This window comes from Oryzias melastigma, linkage group LG3 (genome assembly GCF_002922805.2).
Source record: "Oryzias melastigma strain HK-1 linkage group LG3, ASM292280v2, whole genome shotgun sequence".
NCBI lineage: Eukaryota > Metazoa > Chordata > Actinopteri > Beloniformes > Adrianichthyidae > Oryzias > Oryzias melastigma.
In genome coordinates this window covers 30,795,455-30,819,390 of record NC_050514.1, presented here as the reverse complement: position 1 = coordinate 30,819,390, position 23,936 = coordinate 30,795,455, and the positions used below count along the sequence as shown (strand labels likewise).

Here is a 23,936-nt window from a genome sequence, read left to right as displayed (position 1 = left end):
GGGGGGGGGGGGGGGACAAAGGGCAACATCTTTCATGCTCAACTGCTAAGAATAGAAAGATAAAGACACAGATTCTTACACAAGTTTACATTACAGCTGAGCTGCACCTTCAGCAAGCAGAGAGTTCCTGATAGACTCCACAACTTTAGATTAGGATGTCACAGGATTTCACAATGAATTTCATCTTTTAGGATGGAAACAGAATTAGGATGGAAACACTGTTTTCTACAACCTGTCACAATCAAGATTTTTTTTAGCTTTACTGTTAAAAATTAGGGCTGTGAAATCCCCCACATGACACTTAAGCTTCTCTCAGTGTGAAGTATTGTTTGGGCCACCCTGCCTGCAGTACTGAGCGTTTCTGTATGGACCTAATCTTCTGTGTACATGACCTGCTCTATCTCTGATATCTGTGACAGACTGGCGACCTGGCCAGCTGGGATAGGCTCCAGCAACCACATAGCTTTGAAAGGAATTCAATGGGTTCAGAAAATGAATGGAGGGAACCAGCAGTTAAATTAAGTTTAAAGAAAAAACGCAAAGATTAAAGTCTAGGAAAGACACCCTATGCAAACTCAATCGCACAAAGGGGACAAAATCCAAAACACACCTTAGGTCGCGGCCCAAACAGGATAAACATTTATTGAACACTCTAAAACTTTATTTTAAAAACTTTAAAACCATAACTTTAACATAATTATGAACTAGATGTATAGTATTACCTGCAATAATGCTAGTGGGAATGCTGTAAACTGAATTTGGTTACTAAAGATGCTAATGCTGGTAGCTGAAGATACTAAAACTTAGGTTAGCCAAAACAGCTAGTTTGTCGCTGAAATTTTAGGTAAACTTCAAAATAGCCTAAAAAATCTTAATAAATGCCAAAATAGTCCAAAAAGCTAGCAGAATGCAAATTTTAAAAAAAAATTGAAACTGTAGCTTCTCAACATAAATATTATTAAAAACAGGCAGGAATATTATTCCAGAATAAATCAACTTAAACCTTAAATAACCTTGAATATTTTACTCTCCATATCAATATATTCCGTTAAAATTATAAAAGTTAGAAAAAAGAATAAATTGGGTCATTAACAACAATAAAATAAAATGATCGCGCCTTGACTTGACCAGAGTGTCTCCATTAGGAAGTCAAGCATTCGTTAAGTCCACAATCATAAGTGGAAACTTTTGGTCAGTTACTCAACTTTAAGGCATGTTAATGGAAGAGTAAATGACAGCTTTCTTGTGCAAAAATATCCATTGAACTAGACAATATTTCCAGGTTTACAGGACTTTTTCTCTCTGATCAGCATAGATTAGCAAAAATAGAGAAGCAAAGCTTTTTGGCTCCTCCTGGTCGGCAATACGCAGTCCATCCACATTAGTTCTGATCACTGGCTGCCTCCAGGCTCTTTCTATCTCTCCATCCTTCTCTCACTCCTTTCCTCTCTTTGTTTACCACATAGAGGTTGATTTATGTCGGCTGCACTTGGCAGAGTCGGGTGGCGTGGGCGAGATACAGCAGCTGAAGTAAAGCGAGAGAGGAAGAGAGGGAGAAGCAAAACGCCAAATCAGAGTGATGCATCCTGTTAGTGGGGGAGAGAGATGAGCTGAAAAACTGAAGCACACGCGGTTTGGGAGGGGGAGATTACAGAAGGGGAAGCAGGCGAGAGGCAGGACGAGGGGGTGCAAAAGCTGCAGGTGTTTCATGCCGCTGACTGTCCGAACTCGAGTCCCATCCAGCCGTCCCACAGTCGCTATGCTCTTTTGATTTTACTGACTTTTTAATCTGATCTGTTAGTCTGAATTATTCAGATAATCTGTCATCACAAGAAACATGAAGGAACTCTTTGAAGACAGTAAATATTTCAGAATAAAATCAGTAAAGTAAATGTTTCAAACTTCATGTAATGATTATAAATAAATGTGAACATAAAAATTAAACAAAACAGGAAGAAGCTATGAGTGGAGCTCAACAGAAAAATGCAATCTTAATTTTTTTATTTTGTAGACAAAAGATGAAACTGTAACTCGACACCGAGGTGTTCCTCAGGGATCTATTCTAGATACACTTGTGCTCATTTATTGAAACCATTTTAAATGTAGGAAAACAGATGAAAACAAGATGTGGAACAAAATGTTCTTTCAGTTTTCATCATAAACGTTATCCAGAGTGTCTGTGTTAGAAAAATCAAGAATTAGTTCATTCTTTGATCATTTTTTGATCTATTGTAAAAGTGTTCCCATTGGTCTTTTAATTATGATTATGTCATTTTTAGCCAAAATTTAAAAAAACTTTTCTTGGACATAGTTTCTGCAGAGTAGCCGAAGTTCTGTAGAAATTAACCTTGAAATTGTGGTTTGCATGAAGCAAGTCCACTCCCACTTCCCATCACCCATCTGTTTACACTCTCCCCTGCTAGCTTACAGCCCCTCACACCTCCAAGCCAACATTACAGTTCAACCAACATGGCAATTGATATTGGAGTTATGCAGCTGTACACTTTAGATCCAGATGAGGAAAACAAAGACGTTCATGGATCTATTTGTCTGCAAGTGGATGCATCGTAATAGAGCAATGGGAGCCTGTGTCCCACCCAGTGTGTTTTCTACACACAAAAATGAGCGATATTCAATCATTTTTCATTATTTATTTAAATGAAGAAATACCCAGAAAAAGATTTTAAGTTTAATTTAATTTCATAATGTCCACATATATGCCACAAAACATGTGAAAAACACAGTTTTCATGGGAGAGGGTCTTTAAATTAACAATCTTGAGTGGAAAATTTGTATTAGTTACCCAACTTTAAGGCTAATTCCAGTTTTTTGCACAAAAATATCAAAAGAAATAGATATGCTTATTGTAACTATTGCCAATGGTTGTTATTTTTGTTTTTATTGCTTGAATCAACTATCCAAATCCATGTTTTGAGTAAAAATTTACCACAAAAAAAAGAAAACTAGACAGATGGATTGTAATATTAATGGTACGTTCTTTATATCAATAAATTAGCTATTAAGCATTGGTTATTTTACTCTCTGAGATAGTAAAAGTTGTCATCTAAATAGTCTTTTCGACAGATTTTAGGCGTACCACACTAACATTTCGTCTGTCTTCCTCCCTACAGCCGGTCAGTTGAGTCAGTCGGCTCACTTCTCCCTTCAGCTGCCCTACACCGTGCTGGGTCTGGGACGCAGCGCCAACTTCCTGGATCACCTTTTCGTCGGGATCCCCCGAGAGGCCGGAGACACGGTGAGACGTTAGGAGGCGTGTGAGGGTTAGCGAGCAGCTTCCGAGTCCTCCTGCTGCATGTAGGAAGGAGACATCTGTTCATGCTTCAGCAGAGAGAAAAGTGGAAACCCATTATTTGTTAATGAAATTTAAACCCCGAGGTGAATCCAAACAATAATATTATAGTTACACCACAATTATGTCATTTCCAAACATTCCCCGTCCCTAATTAACTCCGTAACAGTCTTTTATTGTCTAATACATTTATGAAAACAAGCTTTTGCCGTTGTGAGAACCAGCCGCAGGATCATTACGTTTAAAGCCGGAAAAGTTCTGGAAAAAAATATTGTCTTGTGTTAGAATTCATTAAAAGAACAATTTATGTATTTAAAAGTAGTGACCATGGAACAGATTTGTTCCTTCGTGCTTACTTAAACGTTTTTTTCTTGATTAGTAATAACTATTACATGACTTTAGTGAAGGGTTTTCCTTCCTCATTTTAACTTTATCACATTAGTAATGCCATCCAAGCCAGTTCTTTCTAATTTCATTTCATACTTGAGGCAAAAATAATCATGTTTTTTAATATACTGACATCTACTCTACTTAAAGTACTTGAAATAAAAACAAAAGTCTCCAGATGTTTGTGTTTTTAGGAAGTAATAAGAGACGATGTTTCAAAGAAATATATATATTTATATATTAACTCAAAAGTACTATTGGTGTGAAAATTCTACTCACAAATACTGCCTAACCTTTATGAAACTTCTCATCTGTTTTTGTTGATTCTCATTTCTATTTTCAGTAAATGACAATAACTGTGTTTCTATTGACTATGAAATTGCTCAAAAGGAATTTGCAATAAAAAAATTCACCTAATAGAAAAACAACAATAAAAAAAACTTGCTTTTATTATTATTAAAAAAAAGATTCTGCGCCTGGAGAAATTGTAGATCATTTCTATCTGACAACTCGGTCAAAGTTAGACGAAGGTTACAAGTACTTCATTAAATGCCATTTGTTTGATTATGAAGATAGTTAAGATTTTATTCTTCTAATTTATGCTAACGCTAATGCTAGCAGTAGCTTTGTGTACGAGACGTGGAGCTGCGAAAGATTTTTTCTGTTAAGTTGAAAGTTGTTTACATTTCCGTGTTCACAAAATCACTAAAAACAGCTTAAGTCAGATAGTTTTAGCGAGACTTACACTAAAGTAAAACGAATTACTGTTCATTATTTTCTGACATTGCTCCTCTTTGCTTTTGCTCATAACCGTGTCTGATCTGTGAGAAAATAAAGCTAAAAAAGAATCAAATGAATCGGAAACCGTTAAAAATAAATATATGTGGACGTCTTTTCTAAAATATGTGCAGCCAATGTTTAACTTTTGTCTTGGTCGTATTTATTTTGAAAGCTGAAAATACGTGGCTTAAACGGTTCGTTTGTCCAAATTATTCTTGTTTTTACAATTATCCCTTAAAATACCTCGTAAAACAACAAATACCTCTCATTACAACAACTACATTTAGCATTGGAAGCATTTACGATGCGTGCAAACAGCAACGTGCATCTTTGCAGCACGTATTACGTGAGCCCAACATGAATATCCATCAGTTTTTGAGCTCGATCGCATTTAAAACATGTGTGAATAACATCAGCCGAAATAGAACCTGTTAGAATAATATCTGCTCAAATAAAATAATGTTCCTCAAATATTGGAAAGTTAGGTAGGACATTTATAAAATAATAATGCAAAAAAAAAACATATCTGTTACAATTGGTAAGATTTTATTTACATAAAATTGCATTAAACAGCGTTCAGCTGTCACCTTTCTCTACATCGACTCTAGCGATGACAACACCATTTTGTCTGAAGTCACAGTGAAAAGGCTCTATTGTCAAGATGCTTATAAAAAGAAAAAAATAATAATAAAAAACTGAATTGAAAGTAAAATAAGAAAAAACTACACATGCAACTTCTTGCTTAAATAATGCTAAGCAAGCATTAATCCTTGTAAATTTTTCAGATGTGGCACTTTTAAGAATTGTTGTAATTGTTCCTATTTTAAAGTCGGATAGCAATAAAAAATAAAAATAAAAAAAATATTCCAAATGAGGCTCAGAGTTCTTCAAATACACCAACCAGTAAGAAATGAACCCCTTGAATGTCGTAATGGATGGAGCCCAGAGAAACCACACTCTGTGAGGCACATCCATCTGGACAGCTAACAAAAGCTTTTCTAAACCGAAATAAATGAGAGATGGACTGTCTAAGCACATTTTTTTGTCCAGGACTTATTGGGGGATTTGACCAATCAAACCACTCGCCACAATAATAAGAGAGCTTGTTGAAGTGAAGGGAAGTTATCGGTCTAGAACATGGATCGGTAACCTTTAGCAGTAAAAGAGCCCAACGGGATAAACATTTATTGAACACTCTAAAACTACATTTTTATAAAATAAAGGGGCCCTACCATGAAAATTCTACTTTTTAAATGCATTTTACTGTTCATTCCTCACTATAAAGAACCCCAAAGCCTTATTTTAAGAGTAATCCTGTAAAAACCTCCACCATCTGTAGCAGCCCCTCCCATACCCACGAAAACGAGTGGTTGGAAACGTGCTGACCTAAGATCGATGCCAACACCTTCCTCCAGGAAGAGTCCGTGCTACAAGCTCCGCCCCCAGACTACAACGAAAACACACCCACCTTCTCCGTGGAGCTGTGGCAGAAGATAACTACCTTCCTGTATCAGGAACCGCTCTCTGACCCGTCTTTCAAGGTGGTCTCTGTCTATTTCCAATCGGACTGAACTTCAGTTCGCTCTGAGATTCCTCAGTCTGAATACGAAACGAACCGAGAGCGGAACAACTGAACCAAAGTGGCCACCGTACCCGACAGTCACGCAATGTAAACACGGTAGAAATGAGGCGTTCGGTGAGCCGCGGACAAATGTAGCCATGTCATGTTAGCCAAAACGAAATAATGGTTCCAACCGTTTACATGTTAGACCGTTTATTTTAACACCATTGAAAAACGTATAACTCGCTTTTCTGTGTCTCCTACGCGCCGCAGACTGAAATAACGCCATAAAACCACAAAGATGAGACACGGAAACTCATCAAAATGTGGTCGAATGAATTAATGTTCAATAAAACTACTTTTAACGTGATCCACATTGATTCTACCGACGTGTTGTTTACCTGTAGCTAAAAAAGGGGAAGATCCTGACAAGATTTTGCAGACCGCAGTGCTTCCATCTTTTCTCTTGACTGAGGAGAGCTTTAGTCACGTGGTTTTGTTTACATAGTTTGTTCACGCTGAGGAGGCGGGCTCAGGGAGGACGTCGGGAAATGGGCGGGACCAACAAGGAGCGAAAGGTGAAGGTTCAGAAATTGAGTCGTTTCACTTCCAGGTATTAAAACAAAAATGACTCATATTTCATAAATAATTTGTTTTTAGTTTTCCCAATGTGATATATGATCATATATATATATATGGATATAGTTGACTGTGAAAGGCTAAAGAAAGTCATAGTAGGGCCCCTTTAAAACCGTATCTAACATATTTATGAAATAGATATATAGCATTACGTATTGCAAGTGTGAATGCTGTAAGCGGAAATTCGCTGCTGAAGATGATAACTGCAAACACTGAAGCTGATAGCCAACTAAAATATTACCGAAATGCCAAATTAGCCTAAAAAACTTTAAAAAAAAACCTAGGTTAGCCAAAACAGCTAGCATATAGCTGGAATATTAGCAAAAATCTTAGTAAATGCCAAAATTGTACAAAAAGCTACCAGAATGCCAATTTTTAAAGATTGAAACTGTAACTTCTTAACATAAATATGAATAAAAAAGGCAGGAATTTTATTCCAGAATAAATCAACTTAAACCTTAAATAACTTTCAATTATTTTACTCTCCATAAAAATATATTTTGTCGAAATGATACAAGTTAGAAATAACATAACATCGGCCATTAGTAACAATAAAATAAAATGACCTGGAGGGCCGGATATAATTACCCGGAGGGCCGGATCCGGCCCTCCGGGTAATTATATCCGGCCCTCCAGGTCATTTTATTTTATGTGGCCTACAGCCACTGCCAGACCATCAGTGGGTTCAAGACCCTTCGGAATTACAATGAGTGAATTTACGGGCCTTTCTGGTCTCAGATTCCTCTGTGTTTGCTCTGCGGATTTAATGATTCATGACATTAGGAGGGACGGATAGAGGCGTGAAAAGCCGGAACGCAAATACCAACAACCCACATCTGACTGCCGCAGACTTTGCAACAACTCTGCAGGGAGACGACACCTGAACGCCTCCCTGGATGCAGCCCACGCAGGCCCGTCTTCAACGGATCTGTTTCATATTTGATTAGTTTTGTAGATATAATACCCCTCCTGTCTTCAAATGCCATCTTTCTGCATTCGCCTGTCATTCCGAATATCGGAAACCACAGAGCCGGGTTTTCTCCCCCTGTGGAACCGAGGACTTCATCAAGCAGCTGATTAGAATTGCAGATGCCACACAGAAGCCGAACCGCAAAACACTCAAATCAAACACGCTGCTTTATTGTTTCCTTTTCCTATACCATCGGATCTGCTCAGTTTTTCCTCGTCTTCCTCCATGTGGTCTACAAAGCGAATTAATGAATGCCTAAAAATTCAGCCCATTATGCCGAGTCGACGTCTTCCTCGAAGGGAGCGTGGGGGGAGGGGAGGGGAGGGACTTCATTAAATCTACAGAACATATAATAAGGAGGAGATGCTTCTGGGAGTTTCACGGAAACGGGGGCAGCGTTGATAAATTCCGAGAGCCGTGCCACCCAGTTTGGTTGGCAGCTTGTTAACTCTTTTTGTTTTCTCAATCTTCAAATTGGTGCTGTAAACTCCTGCTGTGCTCCGAGCAGCCCCGCCCCTCTCCCCGACACAGGAAATATTGTGAAAATCCTGCTCGGATATCGTTTACCTTCTGTCCAATTATTCCTTGTTTTTAACTGAAGCCTCTCTCCTCCTGTTCACTTATCTCCCATCCTGGGAATTCCCTTTTCCTACTCGGAGTGGTTGATTTCACTAATCAGTCCTCTACTTGTCACTCTCACCCTCCGTCTCCGTCTCCCCGGCTCTCTCGTACTGTGCCAGTTTCCCTGGCTTTGAACCAGAGTATCTCTGCGTCTCTCTGAAGACTCGGGAACACTTTTCTCTTCCAAACAGCCAGATCAGATCTGCTCCCAGGCAGCGGCAGTGGAAGCCGACTTGCCTGTGACGTGGCTCCCCCGCCGGTTGCCACACAGATGGCTGTGCTTTCCAAGAGCTAAGCGGCGGTGGCTGGCGGCAAGAGCGCCGCTTGTTATGTAAAAAACGCAACGCCGTTACATTCAAAATAGCTGCAAGATGTAGTCCTCCTCCAGTTAATCGGGAATCGCGACGGAAGAGCAGCAGCACTTTCTCATTCTGGCAAATGTCGGGTTTATTTCCTCCCGCTAAAACATTTTGTCCGCCATCCACAAACGAACTCTTCACCCCTGAAGATGCCTAAATATAGATGCACGTCTCCGGTCTTAAAATAAAAGTTTAATCTCTGAATCAAGCACAGCTACGCAAACAGATTATTAATCTTTTCTCAAAAGCCGGACTCCGTCCTTCATATTAACCCAAGCTGAGTTCTTAGGGGACGTTTTTTTGTCTGGATGTGTCAGACTTCGCATCCCTAAACGAGCGTCTGTCCCGTTACTGAGTTTTAGTGTTTCTGCAAAAGGGAGTTTTATATTCAGGAAAACATTTTAAAGTCACAAACAGTTTCTGAAAGGAGCTCTGACTGGACCAAACAAAGGAATTGATGCAAGACAGAACAGGTTTGGTTTATTATTTATGTGGGTTCCAGACAACTTCGGTAAGTCAAGCAAGTGAAGAAATGAAGTTTATCATCACTTCCTTTTATAGACGAACCAAACTTATAGTCAGTCTTTTTTTAAATTTATTTTAAAAGTGTTCCCCAACAGTCTTTTAATTATATTTATTCTGTTTGTAGCCAAAACCAAACATTTTCTAGGACAAAGTTTCTGCAGAGCGGCAGGAGTTCATTAGAAAGTTTTGAGTTGGACTGTTGGAACGGAGCAACCCCACCTCTCTTCCCTTCCCCCATTGCTGAGAGCTCTCTGTTTACATGCTCTCCCCCGACACCCCCGACCTCATGCTACATTCACACCAGACAGAGACAGAGTCATTACGTACCTTTAAAAGTGTGAGAGGAACCTCCGCTGTGGTCGTGATCTGGCCTCTCCGGCGCTCCAAATCCGTTTCGCCAGACGCCAGAGCTGAGTCGCAGATTTTTATGTGAACTTGGGGCTATTAATGGATTAAATTGTAATAAATGGCGAGAATCGTGAGAATCTACATGAGTTTGGAGTTTTGCAAGGTCGGCAGCAGAACCTGTGGCTGCAGCCATGCAGGAACCAATGGGAGTCATCTGCCGTCTAGACCGCCGCCACGTCACACCTGAGCTGTAACACTAACCATGTGAGCCCAGGGTCAGTCCCGCCCACGACTCAGATATGAATTTCTGCGGAAACTGTCCTAGAAAGCGACAATTTTTTTTAAAATTTCAGCTAAAAACTGAATCATAATTTAAAAAAACACTGAGAACGCTTTTACAATACAACAAAAGATGATCAGAGTTTGACTTTAAATCAAAAAATACTCAGAAATGCTTTTTTAGCATAAGCTTCCTTACATTTCCTCCTTTTGAAAAATGCTGCATAATCATGTTAAAAACACTGAACACAATTTTCATCAACTTTATTTTATGCTTTTAAAAAAAACTTAAATAACGTTTTATTCTTTGAATGAATATGCATTAATTAATTTATTTATTCAGTCCAAATTCATATTCCTCCCCCACCCCTCTGACTCCTACAAAAGGGCCGTCAGAATTACCGTTAAGGTCTTTTTTGTAAAAACAATTACCATAAAGCATTATGGGTAACAGGCAACGAGCAAAGAAGGTATTGTTTTAGCAAACACACAGTGCAGACATGTTGTATCCGTGTGGCTCATCATTATTTTAAAGATCTCATTAGTTTGTCTCTGTTTTTTTCTGCACACTCCTCCTCCTCAGCGTGACTTTGTGCAGACTGATTTAGCATCTTCCTGCAGAATAAATGGGTGTCCCTGGAACAGATGCAGCATTTGTTTCCAGGGATGGCACTAATGCTGCCATCACCGAGGTGTGAGTTACCTTTGCCAAGGGCACCGACTGCTGCAGCCTCAGACTCCAACGACAACAACAGGCCGGGTGGTGGTCTCATCCAGAGCGGCTCCGTCTCCTCCGGACGACGTTAACACAGCAGCCGCTTTCATACGGAAAACTCTCAGTCCTGCTTGTGAATATATTACTTAATTTTTTTAGAGTTTGAGTGAAGGCCAAACTCTTAAACTTTTGGGTCATCTGCTCATTTTTTTCTTAAACAAAAACAAAAACACACATTTGTACCATCTGTTATCATATAAATTTTAATCTTGACAATAAAGAATAACTTAAGAACAGTTCTGAACTTGGGTTTCATGGTTGAGTCGTGGTCAGCTCTCGCCTCACAGCACGGTGAAGTAAAGGTGAAGCATTGGATCAATTAAGAAAATGTATGTAATTTGTTACATTTAAAATTATTGTGTTTTCATTGGATTCAATTGTTGAGTTGATGGTTTACTGAACAGAAAAATCATATTTGATAATAACTACTATTTCCTCATAGATCCATCATTTCACTTTTTACAGTATAGTTGGGATAGGCTCCAGTAACAATAAGTGGGTTTGGAAAATAGATGGCGAGTTGTGATCTTCCTCTGGATTAAACCAAATATTTTTTCTCAGAAGCACAACTGTCACTAAAATACACACATAATAGAGTTTAGGTCACAAAGCTAAAAACGTTTGTGCACTTCACTGTAATCTGGATTTCCAAAAAAGTGTAACAGGACCCAAAAGTACAATCTGTATTCCTCCACTATCTGTTCATGAACAAATAGTAGTCATACTTTCAGGCATGAAGGAGTTTTAAGGAAGACTAACGAAGCTCCTTAGTTTTCTTTTCTACGTCACACAGAAAATAACAGTAAAAGTTCTTTATAGTTTTTCTATTTTAAAACTCTTTTCATGATAAGAGACGCCAAAATTCCTCTTCCAAATCTTTCCTTGACTATTTTAAGCAGAAGTGATCAGATTACTGACTCAGGTCCACATCTCTCAAACTCACTCAGCCGGTTTGGTTTGTCTGCTGATGGATGATAGTTGTTGATGAAACGGATCAGAAATCTCAGCCTCCTGCTCCTCCACTGAAGTTCAGATTTTAATCATTTAGCCACAGTTTAAACTTGCAAACTTTTCCTCCTTTAAATTCAGGTTCAAATATTTCACTCGTTTTATACCACAGCCCAGGTGAATACTCGATTCTGATTGGCTGCAGAGCATTGAGATATATACCACCAGTTGGTGTTAACAAATATAACATATTTATTCATACCTTATTCCACAATTTACCACATCAAGACAGTAGAAAATTTTATAGTTTCCTTTAATCTGTTTGATTCATTTGGTCATTTTCAAGACTTTGATGCAGCAGAAGAATCTAATGAGAGAATTAAACAGTTTAGACTTGATCTTTGTTTCTTTTAAAATAATGTTTTACTTCATGACCAGAGCAAGAACAAGCAGTAAGAGGTGAACTTTCACTTTGAATTGTTCTTTGTTTAAACTATCTACCATTGCACTACGAATCAAATGTCAAGTTAAAAAAAATAAAATAAAAAAAGAGATTTAAACCTAAAAAAATAAAAATTAAAGTACTGACATATTTATTCTGAAGTGACCATGGTATAAGTGGGATAATGCCCATGGAAGTGTGCATTATCAGATATTAACGAGCTTCACGGAGGCGTCAGACGGTTCAGGTCTCCATGTCGTTCATTGGGTCATTCTCTGAACTCGAGTTGTCAGGTTACCGAAAATTTTAACCAAAAAAAGTGTATTTTTTAACATTGTGTCAGATGAAAGACTATTTGAACCTCGTAGAAAATATGTTTTCTCACCTTAGACGTGAAATTCCAAAAGTTATTTGGAATTAATTTGTCACCTTAAACTCAACCCCGTAACGGGACAACCTGACTCTTCTATGTCTCTTCTCCCCCTGTTCTCCTGCATTTGATTTAGCCTTCTGTTATGAGAACATATAGAACAGGAAATAATAGAGAAAAAAATGGTTTACTGGTTTAAGAGTAGTCCATCCTTCAACCCTGTGACAGCGTGTTTTATTACAGGGTTGAATATCTTAGTTAAAAGTTGTCATTAGCTTGGATGTGGAGCTACATTTGGTATGAGGAAATAAGAAATTCAAATATTTGTCAAAACAATTGTTTACATTTTCTCCAACAATAGTAAATATTTAAGCATGGAACAGAGTTGAAAGGTTAAGCTTGACAACACAAACTATGAAATATGGGTAAGAAAGTAGACTAATGCTTATCTTAGCTGGAAAATATTCAGTGATGTCACTTCCTGGTTGCTGAAGAAGTTGGACTGAAACATTATTCTGCTCACAGTGGTGGATTGATACGCTGTTATACGGGGTTGAACACAACTGATGATTAAATGGTGCAATTTGATAAAGATTCATGAATTTTTCTCATATTTTTTTATATATCGCTGAAAGTAAACAGCAAATGATCATGTTAGCAGAAAGAACGTGTGGTTATTGGCTATTTTTGTTAGTTTTGTATACGTTAAAAGTTACTTTGGTTGGTTGGCCTGACCTCTACACATGAAATGCTTCAAAATATAATTTTTAAACTATTTTTGCATGCTATATAATGCATAGACACATGGATCTTTTCATTTCCTGTTTTAAAATACATTTTATGGCTTAATTTATACAAATAAACATTGAGGTAAACCTGTGGAGCACTAAAGTTCACTGATTTCAGAGAATCACCCCATTAATTTCTAATAATCAAAGCTTTGTCGTGCATTATCCCTTACTAAAACTCACGGATTCCAGATCACGATTGTAGTCGATGTTAAAAATGTCAATTTTTAATGTGATTCTCTTTATGGAGAAACTCAGATGTAAGAAAACGCTCTTAAACGCCTTAAAATAGTGTCTGCAGATACTCAGAGGAGGAGCGTGAGGCCTTCAGGGGACAGTCTGTGGGTGTAGGACATTAGCATGTTACTGTATATGGCTGCTGTCGAGTGTCGCTTATCATCTTATGTGCTTTCTTCTCTTATATCCAGAACATAAGGAAGCAGGAGTGGACCGCCATCATTCCCAACTCCCAGCTCATCGTCATCCCTTTCCCTCATGATAATCCTCGCAGGTAAAAAATCATTTCAGTTTAAAAGATCCTGCAGAATATATGCCTTTAAATCGCATTTCTGTATCTGACTGAAACAATGCCCCCTCTCCAGCGCCGCCACGTATCGGCGTGAACGCTCGTGTTATGATGGTGTTGTTCACGTGTAGCTGAAGCCCCAGGAGAAGCTCCAGATGGCTGTTCTGCCTCACACAAACACATGCAGCCCCCCACTCTTCCCTTTCCCTTCCCAGCACAAACACACTCCCACATTTACAGTACGCAACAAAAGGGAGCACATCCCCGAGCCGGGATGAGTGGGACGGGACCGTCAGCTCTCAAATCCAGAGCAAGCGATCCTAAATGTATCAGATTGGATCTGCAGAAAACAAGCGATGACCCCTCGGCCTGTATAATTTATCACCCGGCTGTCGGTAATCAGCGGGGACGCACAGACGAACGGCACAGATGTCTGCTCGCGTTTATGTTAAATTTTGTCCCATTTTTAGTTTCCACGTCACATATCAGGAACTGCACACTCAGTGTAAAGAAAGCATGACATTTTCCCTGCATAATGTTCCTGTTCCTGTGCAGAGGTGATTTATCTATGCGTTTATGCCCTCATCTGGGCTTCATAGCTCCAGTAAAGTCTTGTTTTTCTCAGACATATTGACTCCTTCCTTCAGTCTGAGCTGTCACACAGACTTTCTGTTCTGTGGGAGCATTACACCGTCCCCGGCTTCACTTCAGGAAGGCAGCTGCAGCAGCTGTGATGAGTGGGACCATGACTCACGCTGTACCACCTGAGTGCTGCTGCGCTTCACACTCTTTCACTTTGTCTGCACTCGTTTTCCGTCCGTTTTCTGCTCTGTAAATAAGCTCCACTCGGAGGATTTTGTTCCACGCCGCACATGTAAAAGATACAGAGAAAAACGAGTGTCACAAACATTCAGGTTAATGTGCAGAAGAGGAGGTTTTTCTTAAACTATTTTTTATGAGTATTTCTTAAAACGAATTGTGTTAGATCTGAAAACCAGATGCTTGAAAAAGCTCAGATGAGAAGCAGCTACAGAAATGGGCGTGTCAAAGTCTCCCCTCCCCCATCAAACACTCAAGCAAGGCAGCGGTTAAATGTTAGACCATATTTTCACACATTAGCTTGTATGAAGATAAACATATTCTGTTTTTTCTGTTAAATGCATATTTATTTGAGTCGGATGTGGTGCAGAGAATCCAACCCTTTTCCAAAATAAAACGTCCTGCAGAATCAGATTATAAATAACACTTTTTTAAAGAAACAACTCTGAGGAGTCGGAGAGAGATGTGGGATCTCCGCTGGATCTACAAAATAAACATTTAAGTGTTTAATCTCCTTTTCCTCCAGCTGGAGCGCAAAGTTATACCTGACTCCGAGCAACAGCGTTCTCCTGACAGCCATCGCACTGATTGGAGTCTGCGTCTTCATCCTCGTCATCATCGGGGTCCTCCACTGGCAGGAGAAGGTCAGGAACTCACACTCGTACACATCAGTTAACCTTCTTCCCGGCGGTTTGATGCCTCACACTTTGTGAATCTGACAAAAAGAGCAGCTTGGCGAGGAGCAGCAGCAGATGGGTTTGACTGTCCCACCGAGTCACTCTTCCTCGCTCTTTCTCTTCCTCCTTCCATCCCTCCAAACCTGGAAGGACGTTGAGACGTAATTGCTCTCTTCTGTCCCTCCAGCGCACTGGATCTGCTGCTCATTACTGTCTAAACATGCCCTCCGAGGGGAGGAAGCGCTCGTTCTTTTGTTTTTACGCTCAGCTTCTCCCAGTCGCCTTGTTTTCATCAGCAAACACAGAAACCTGGAGCGCGCCGTCACCTGCTCAGGTGATGTGGACTCGTTCATGAGGAGGAATTCTCTGTTTTTACTGACTAATCCGTCACTTTATGTAGTAAAAAGAGTAAATCCTGCAGATCTAAGCCGATACATGAACTGAATTATCTAACAAAGAAAAAAAAGACCTTTCAGTTGCATAAAAAAATAGATTTAGAGAAAACAAATTACTTTGTTTTATATTTTCCCCGCAAAAAGATTCCTAAATAAAATGTTTGGTTTTTTTTTTGCTTGTTTTAGGATCATCTTAACCCTGGAGAACCCACGGGTCAAATTTGGCCTCTGGTTTTCTTTTAAATCATAAATTTGTTTTCATTGTTTTCTTTCTTTTATTTTATTTTTTGGCTGTTGTTAATTGCTACTACCTAAAATTAACAAAAATAAAACATTTAGAATGCATTTCAAAAGTCCAGAAGAAAATAACTTTCGGGTTTTCCCAGGATTAAAACGATCTTTTTGTGAGGATTTTCAGCAACAGTTTAGTTTTTTACTATTTTATGTCTTTAGAGTGTTAAGATCTTTCTCTTTACAGCCCCGTACTAAATTCTTTTGCTCCTGTATGACTCATCTGAGATTAAACCGATTAGGACGGTGTCATCTGCAAACTACTGAACCCACAGACTGCTATTTGCTGAAGCAGCTGTTGGGAAAGAACGCAGACTAAGGCTACGGTCACAGATACAACTGATGGGGCTACACATTCTCACTCACATGGTTTGGGCCCCATCTGCATCACTTTTTTTGACATTTTGGATGTCCACAACTCGCCGTTATTTATGTTTGTTTCCATTAAATCATGGATCTCTAATTGTACCAGTACTCCGTGCGCGGAGGGGGCCCGAACCATATATGACGAGTTGAGAGTGAGAATGAGATCCGTAGAATCTTCAAGATTAAGATTAATCGTTGGCATGGTCATGAAAGTAGATGCCGGCCATCAGGTGTGCAGAATGGCCTGCTTCACTTGATGACCGCTGTCCAAAGACATATATATACACATCGTCCAGTCAGAGGTACTTCCTGCCGGTGATCCGCCCAGCTGTCTCCTGATTTTGTAATGGCGTCATCCTCACCTATCATTGGACTGCCACTGTGCATCCTGAAAATGTGCCCAGATGCCCAGCGACCGATGTCAACTTTTAAAGAAATATTGTCCGGTCGCTGTATCATTTGTACTTTTTTTTAAAACACCGCAGAATGGAAAAATGCAACTCCTGACTAGAAATTCTGACGCCCAGCCACCAGTCGAATTTGCAAAACTTGCATTTAGATCGCCGCACTGTGGCATTTTGGGATATGTGACTGTAGCCTTAAGTCCCCCTCAGATGAAAATCATGTTTTTTGAGTTTTTAACACGTATGTGTGGCATTTTTCTTATGAAAGAGAACAACTGTAATAAGAAACCAGCGGGGAAGATTTACGCTAGCGAGACACAGAGCTATCATAATCAGACGGGGGGGATCAGGGGTGGAGCTTCAAAAGCCACGCCCCTTCAGAGGAGATTTTTGGAGACAGCGGCTTCAGATCTACATGAAAAATGTCTTTTTAAGACATTTAGGTTGTTAGATTTTGGTTAAAACCTTCATAATCATTATTAAAACACTACTGGGAATGTTTTTTTTTAATAAAAAGTAATCATAGGGAGACTTTAAAGAGGTCTAGAAATAGAATTCAAACTCCATTAGGCTGTAAATCTGTAATCAAACAGCTTAAAAACAAACTAAAATTTAGAATTTTACTGAGCAAAGTTAAAAACAACTGGGAATAAATGAAAAATAATCCCAATGAAGTTCAAACTAACCCAAAATAATGAAAACTAAATGCCAAAATAATTAAAGTAATCCTAAAAACTTGAAAAATCTTGCTTTTTCTTTTTTCTTGAACTTTAATTTTTATAAATAATCAAATTACTCAGTGAATTTTCAACTGAGCTTGATGAAATTATAACAAAAAGCTCTTCACTTTGTTTGAATTCTTTTATTTTTGTTATTTAAAAAAATCCTAAAATCAACATTTAAAGTTATTTCTAATTAACACCTGCAATTTAAAACCACATAGAAAGGTTATCCAGTTTCTGTTGAAGATTATAGGTGATCAATAGCGTCTTCGCCGAGATTACATTTAATTAGTTGACATTTTAACGTGGAAAGACGGCGAGGTCCACCTGACAATTCCAGCGCTGCTTCAGTTCAGCCTGTAGATAAACACAAATCAATGCTGCGCCGCGGAATTATTATTCAGGCCGTGGGATGACGAATGTTGCTCCAGACCTAAACACTTCGATCCACTGATCAGTTTTTAGGTATATATATAAATATTAGAGGATTCTTTATTCTGTGTTTTAATTATGGAGCCATAAATAGATCTAACTGGTTAGAAGGTGACTCTAAAACACAAAATCTTTGACATACTATAACTTTTCAAGTGGTAACACGATAATTTCTGCAGATCCTGAAGGAGAAAAGCGGCTCCTGCCGCTTTTCTCCTTCAGGATCTGCTGAAATTATCGTGTTAACGATTAAAGAATTACAGTAAATCAAAGAACAAAAACACTGGAGCTCCGGATCTAAAGGGTTAATTACATTTTTTGCCTGAGCTGCAAACGCAAGAATAGAATCCCACATTTCCGAGTCTTTCTTCTCACACCCTCAGACATTTTTGGTGTCTGAAAATGTTCCCTCTGGCCGTGAAGGGACTCCCCGCTGAGGCGGTTCTGTTAAAAACATGACGGACAGGAGCTGAGAGCTCCAACGGGAAGCAGCTGAACAAGCCCAGGATTTGACTCACGTTCATTCTTTCTGCTGCGCTTTTATAGTCGAAGCTCTCATTCAGGTTTTACCTTGACGTCAGAACCAAGAGATTTACACGTTTTTTTTTTATTATGACATTTTCATGTTATTTACAGTTTCACACCTGACTCCACAGGTTCTGGTGTCGGTTGTCGTTGCTACTTAACTAAAATCACACCTAAAGGGGTGTTCACACTGCGCTGTGTGGTCCACCCCGTGGAGTTTATGTCGTGGTTTGGCAGGTGTGAAAGCTCACAAGTGAACCCTGGTGCGGTTCACTAGAGTGTGAATGCAGACAGACTCTCAAAAAGTGACAAAAGAAGAAAAAAAAACACAAATTCCAAGGAGAACAAATGAAGAAAAGTTTGTAACATTTCTGCAGGGAAGAGAATTAGTTTAAGCTCAGGCAGCTTGCATGTTTCTGATTGTATAGCATGTGTTGTGCATTCAAGAACGTGTGTTCAGTCTGTGGTATTCACACCAGGCAGCCAGGGAGGGGCTTCTTTTTCTTTTGTTTTTTTACTGTTTTACTTGTGCTTTTTCGTCACCTTCTTACGATTCTTTGTGAGTCCCAAAAAAAATTATTCAAACTCGTCAACATGTTCTTCGTTGCAGAAAATTTTAAAAATGTTTTGTCACGGCCTGTGCCTAATTTAGAAAAATTCAGAGCTGATGACATTTTTCCATGCAGGCATGCCTGTGAGTGTTCGAACACCTGTGAGTACAGGCAAACCTGTGAGTGTACGGGTGCCTGTGAGTGTGCGGACTCGCCTGTGTGTGCGCACCTGTTAGTGTGCGGACGCGCCTGTGTGTGCGCACCTGTGAGTGTACGGGTGCCTTTGGGTGTGCAGGCGCAACTGTGAGTGCGCACCTGTTAGTGTGTGGACGCGCCTATGTGTGGGTGCCTTTGAGTGTGCAGGCGCAACTGTGAGTTTGCACCTGTAAGTGTGTGGTCACACCTATGTGTGCGCACCTGTAAATGTGCGGGCACACCTGTTTGTGCGCACATGTGAGTGCATAGACACGCCTGTGTGTGTGTGGGTGCTCTTATTAGTGTGGGGTGCCTGTGAGTTTGTGGACATGCCTAAGAGTGTGCGGGCGCGCCAGTGTGTGCGCACCTGTGAGTGTGCGGATGCACCTGTGAGTGTGCGGGTGCTCCTATTAGCGTGGGGGCGCCTGTGAGTTTGCAGACATGCCTGAGAGTGTGCAGGCGCGCCAGTGTGTGCGCACCTGTGAGCGTGTGGATGCGTCTGTGAGAGTGTGGATGCGTCTGTGTGTGCACGCCTGTGAAGGTGCGCACCTGTGAGTTTCCGGATGCGCCTGTGCGTGTGCCGGCGCGCCAGTGAGTTTGCGGGCGCTGCAATTACTGCAATCTGACCAATCTACTGCGACAATAGTCATAGATGACAGCGCAGCTTTGCGACTGTTTCCCTTCTGACTCCTCATAAACGTAATAAATCCTGGTTTTCTGTCACTGAACTTCTGATGAAGATTAGTTTAAAAATAAAAAAAATGTCTCAAAAAGTTCTCAATTTCATCTCCAGTGGTTCCGAAATGTGAGAAAAGATCACATAAAACAGATTATACCTGTTTGATGGTGTGTTACACCCACGACTGATTGTGTGTTCCTGATTTCTGACCTCCTCTCCTCTGTGTTCCCCAGAAAGCGGATGACCGGGAGAAGCGGCAGGAAGCTCACCGCTTCCATTTTGACGCCATGTGAAGCGGCGAGGAGCTCTTCTCCATCCCCTCCCACTCCAGCCGCACCGCCACCGCCTCCACGGACTCATCTCAAGGGCCAACAAACGAATACTCATTTAGTCCCAAACCTCTTTTTTGATATTTTCCAGTCCTCCAGTCAGATGTGAAATATTTTATGTTCCCTTTGATTTATTCATTCCAGTGTTAGAAGTACAGAAGCTGCAACCAATCCTCCAGGAGAAAATTCCCAGGATAAAGCCAGGAGTCGTTGCATCCTCACCTGTTCTGATCAGATCTGTTATATCACTGGAACCTCCTCTCCTGTGTGTTTGTACCTGAAGCTTGAATCCACTCATCTGTGTGTTCATAAACTAAACAGATCATGATCCTGGATGATTCTCACAGTAATCATGAGCAGATCCTTAGGACGGCTCGTGGTGGGAGTGCCAAACGTTCTGCATCAACGTGTGTTTGTCCTGCTGAAGCAGACTCCCTCCAGCTGCACTTTTAACCTCTGCTGTATTTGGATTCCGTGTATTTATTTTCTGCAGATGAGCTGTTTGCACTAAATGATGTCTGTAATTTAAGTCTTTTATTGCTTGCAAACGAAAAGTGTTTACCAGCTGATAATAAAGGTTCCTCAGCTGAAGCTGCTTCCTCCTGCTTTCTCCTCAAACAAACTCGTCCAAATGAAGATTTCCCCCCAAAAAAATTGATTTTGTTTTCAGACTTCAAAGAAAACCTTCTGCTGGATCATCTTCAAAACGGAAGCAGTTGAGCTAAATGGTCATTAATTTCCCCAAAGGACCCCTGGGGGCCTCTTTGAGCGTCCCCGTGAGCCCCACACCCCCCACTGCAGGAACCAGCCTGTTAAATAATGCATGGCGAGAGTAAACCTTCTTCTTAATGAGAGGAAGACGAGGCAGAGCGCGCGGGAGGAGCCGCGTGGAGTGAAGCTGCGCCAAGGAGGCAATCAAGAGAACCGGAAACGGGGAGTTTAGTTCTAAAAAATAAATGCAGAATTGTTTTGGTTTTAAGTGAGTTAGTTTTTATTTTTAAATAATCTTTCTTCAGTGGTGTTATGTTTGTGTCCACAAAATAATTTAAAACCCTCAATCTTTAAAGCTTTTAAATGTTTTAGAGTCAAATCAAGAAGATTTTTCTTTTATTTTGTGATTGCTTAGTAAGCTTTCACACATAGTGATTCATTCTCTTAAAAAATAGAGTTTAGCTTATATTTTAGCAATATGCTAACATTTTTGGCTACCTTGTGATCTACTGAGGTTTTTAGGCTCTTTTAGAGTTTAGCTTTTATTTTAGCAACATGTTAACATTTTTGACTAATTTAGTTTACTGAGGAATTTTAGGCTCTTTCGGAGTTTAGCTAGTATTTAAGCAATGTGCTAGCTTTTTTGGGCTAATTTGGCATCTACTAACATTTTTTTATGCTAATCTATAGTTGAGCTTCTATTTTAGCAACGTGCTATTGTTTTTGAATAGTTTAGTTTACTGAGTAATTTTAGGCTATTTTTGAGTTTAGCTAGTAATTAAGCAATGAGCTAGCCTTTTTGGCTAATTTTGCATCTACAAAGGTTTTTGGAGCTAATTTGGTGTTTAGCTCATATTTAAGCTACACACTAAATATTTTTTGCTAAATTTGTATTGATTGAAGACTTTTAAGCAATTTTACTACAAATTTTTCAGAAATTTAGGTCAACTACAGCGCTCTTTCATAGTTCTTTATCGAAATTTCCAGTCCTTAGAAAATGTATCATTTTGCAAATAGACTTTGCATTTTCAACAAAAAGCTTCAGCATCTTCAGTGACTACTTTCAGCAAAAAACATTCACACTAGCATTGTGGTAATGTAATTGTTGTAGTTATTATTCTTTTTGCAGTAATTTCCAAATTAATTTTGAAAAACTGAACCGGAAAAAGCTCTGATCTTCCGCTTTCCTCTGTATTCCACTCTTTGATGTGAGCAGCAGAGGTTTAAGCGCGCGCTTCCTCCACGAGCGTCTCTCACTTCATCCGGACGCTGCGCGCAGACGGTTCCTGCTCCACCCCCCTTCTCTCCTGCAGCTCCTGGACACCCCCCGCCTGCCTCTCCAGACGCGCCAGTCCACCCCTCTCGTGCCTGGTCCACGAGGATGCCCGGCTGAGCTGCGCGCAACAGCAGCAGCAGCATCCATCCGCACGCGGGCGGATTCCAGGAGCGCAGCTCCGCGTCATGGATTTTACGGATTCCTGAAGAAAGTTGGATTTTGTGAAGGGAAATGGATGGAATACGCGTGATTTTTTAGGAAAAGGAGCTTTGGAATCAAGATAGGAGATGCTCAGAGGTGGGTTTGGCGCGTCATGGGCACTTCATCCTTTTGCTGTTACGCACTATTGTAGATGGATTTCCAAGCAAAAATAATGGCTTCTTTCTTTTACACTGAATAAGGTGTAAACCGCTTTAGATCTTTTATTTCTCCAAAGCATCAGCTCGTCTCATTGTCCTCATCGACATCCGGGCTTCAGCTGCCTGTGGATCCATCAAACCGCACGGATTTAATTTAACAAATTAAAGAGTTTCGATGGTTGGATTTTCTCCAAATCAGAGCGCATGGAGCTGAACGCGGACGCGTTTAGCTCCATGCGCTCTGATTTGGAGAAAATCCAAGGCGCTCTGGACGCGCGAGGCAGCAAAGGTCAAACCAGCTTCCGTTTGTGTCTAAGGATGCGCCGCACAAAAAAAGGCGCAGCTGCTTTTTTTCTGCACTCCTGCTGGAGCAAAAGAAAAAAAAAACACGCTCCAGCGCTGTGTGGTCAGGTGTGATGCACGCGCCACTCAGATGCTGCCTCGCGCCATCTCCACCTGAGGCACGCGCCGTGATTTCAACCGTTCTTCATTTTCGCAGATGCATGCGCCAAACTTGCACTACTCTCTCTCTCTGCAGGGCAGAGGGCATCAGGCTCCTCTGCTGCGCGTAAAGATGCAGTTATAGGGGGGAAACAGCCATGCTTGGAGACTGGTGCTGAGGCTGCAGCTGGTTGGTTGGCTGAAGGATCCATGGAGCAAAACTGCTCCATTTACAGACCTAATAAAAAAACACCAATGTTGATTTTATCCTGCAACAGCCTTTCATTCTGCTTGAATTTAGTTCGCAAAGCAAAGTGAGAAGTGATGGAAAACTGAAGTGACATGACCTAGAATAGCAGGACTGAACCTGCGGTAATTTCTCATGATGTTATTTAAACTAAAAACAAAAAAAACTGCTGGAAAAATTCTCCTACTGCTTGCAAAATGCATTTTTAAGTCAAAATTGCATTAAAAAATCTCAAACAATTAATTTTTTTGGATACATTAATTGCTTGCAGACCTTTAGATGATTTATTTAACACCTAAATTTTAATTTTATTTCATATTATTGTCATGTTTTGGTTCCTGCAAAAGTGATCTTGATCTCAGTGATTTCTTTTTTTATTGCTTTCATTTGAGTGAAAGCCTTAATGGGGACTCCCTTGAATTCGGGTGGTCCGTGTTCATAAAGTCCACCTCCGACACTTCTATGCAAGATAATGGAGATAGAGTTAATGAGGATCCTGCAGCCTGCGGGTGTGTGTGTGCGTTCGAGTCGTGCACGCTCCTCGGTGCAGCAGTGTTTATCTCCAAGCAAGCGTTTTCATTAGAAACGCTGTTTTCTCGTGTTCTGGTTAGCGTTGCACACGGGCTCTTTAACCCCAATCACTTGCAGTTTAATTGGGTTTATTTGCTCCTTGGGAGGGCGAGGATCCCCACGTTTCTTTTTTTTTTTTGCAGAAATCTGCACCTGAGCAGAAAAGTTCCTGAGAGTTGCAGATTTGCAGGGGATCTGTCATATAAAGTGGCAACGATCTGTCACATTAATCAAGCTGACGAGTCAAAACGCTGGCAGTGATGCAGAGCCAGCTCCAAATGATCCAAAAATGTCAGGAAGAAAGCAAAATGTCAGCCAA

The 23,936-nt window shown here is 40.3% G+C and overlaps 2 protein-coding genes across 2 annotated transcripts in view; both read left to right on the top strand.

The window, feature by feature from the left end:
• itfg1 (integrin alpha FG-GAP repeat containing 1) overlaps positions 1-20,604 on the top strand; it is a 154,858-nt gene extending 134,254 nt beyond the window's left edge. Inside the window, exons 15-18 of the mRNA XM_024295946.2 lie at positions 3,132-3,256; positions 13,531-13,613; positions 14,974-15,091; positions 19,918-20,604. Of these exons, the coding sequence (XP_024151714.1) occupies positions 3,132-3,256; positions 13,531-13,613; positions 14,974-15,091; positions 19,918-19,977 (386 nt within the window). The 3' untranslated portion in view covers positions 19,978-20,604. The remainder of the gene's footprint in view (positions 1-3,131; positions 3,257-13,530; positions 13,614-14,973; positions 15,092-19,917) is intronic.
• Positions 20,605-21,919: 1,315 nt separating this feature from the next.
• The window catches only part of LOC112160568 (neuropilin and tolloid-like protein 2), a 25,809-nt gene continuing 23,792 nt past the window's right edge, over positions 21,920-23,936 (top strand). The window contains exon 1 of the mRNA XM_024295191.2: positions 21,920-22,297. Within this exon, the coding sequence (XP_024150959.1) occupies positions 22,288-22,297 (10 nt within the window). The 5' untranslated portion in view covers positions 21,920-22,287. The remainder of the gene's footprint in view (positions 22,298-23,936) is intronic.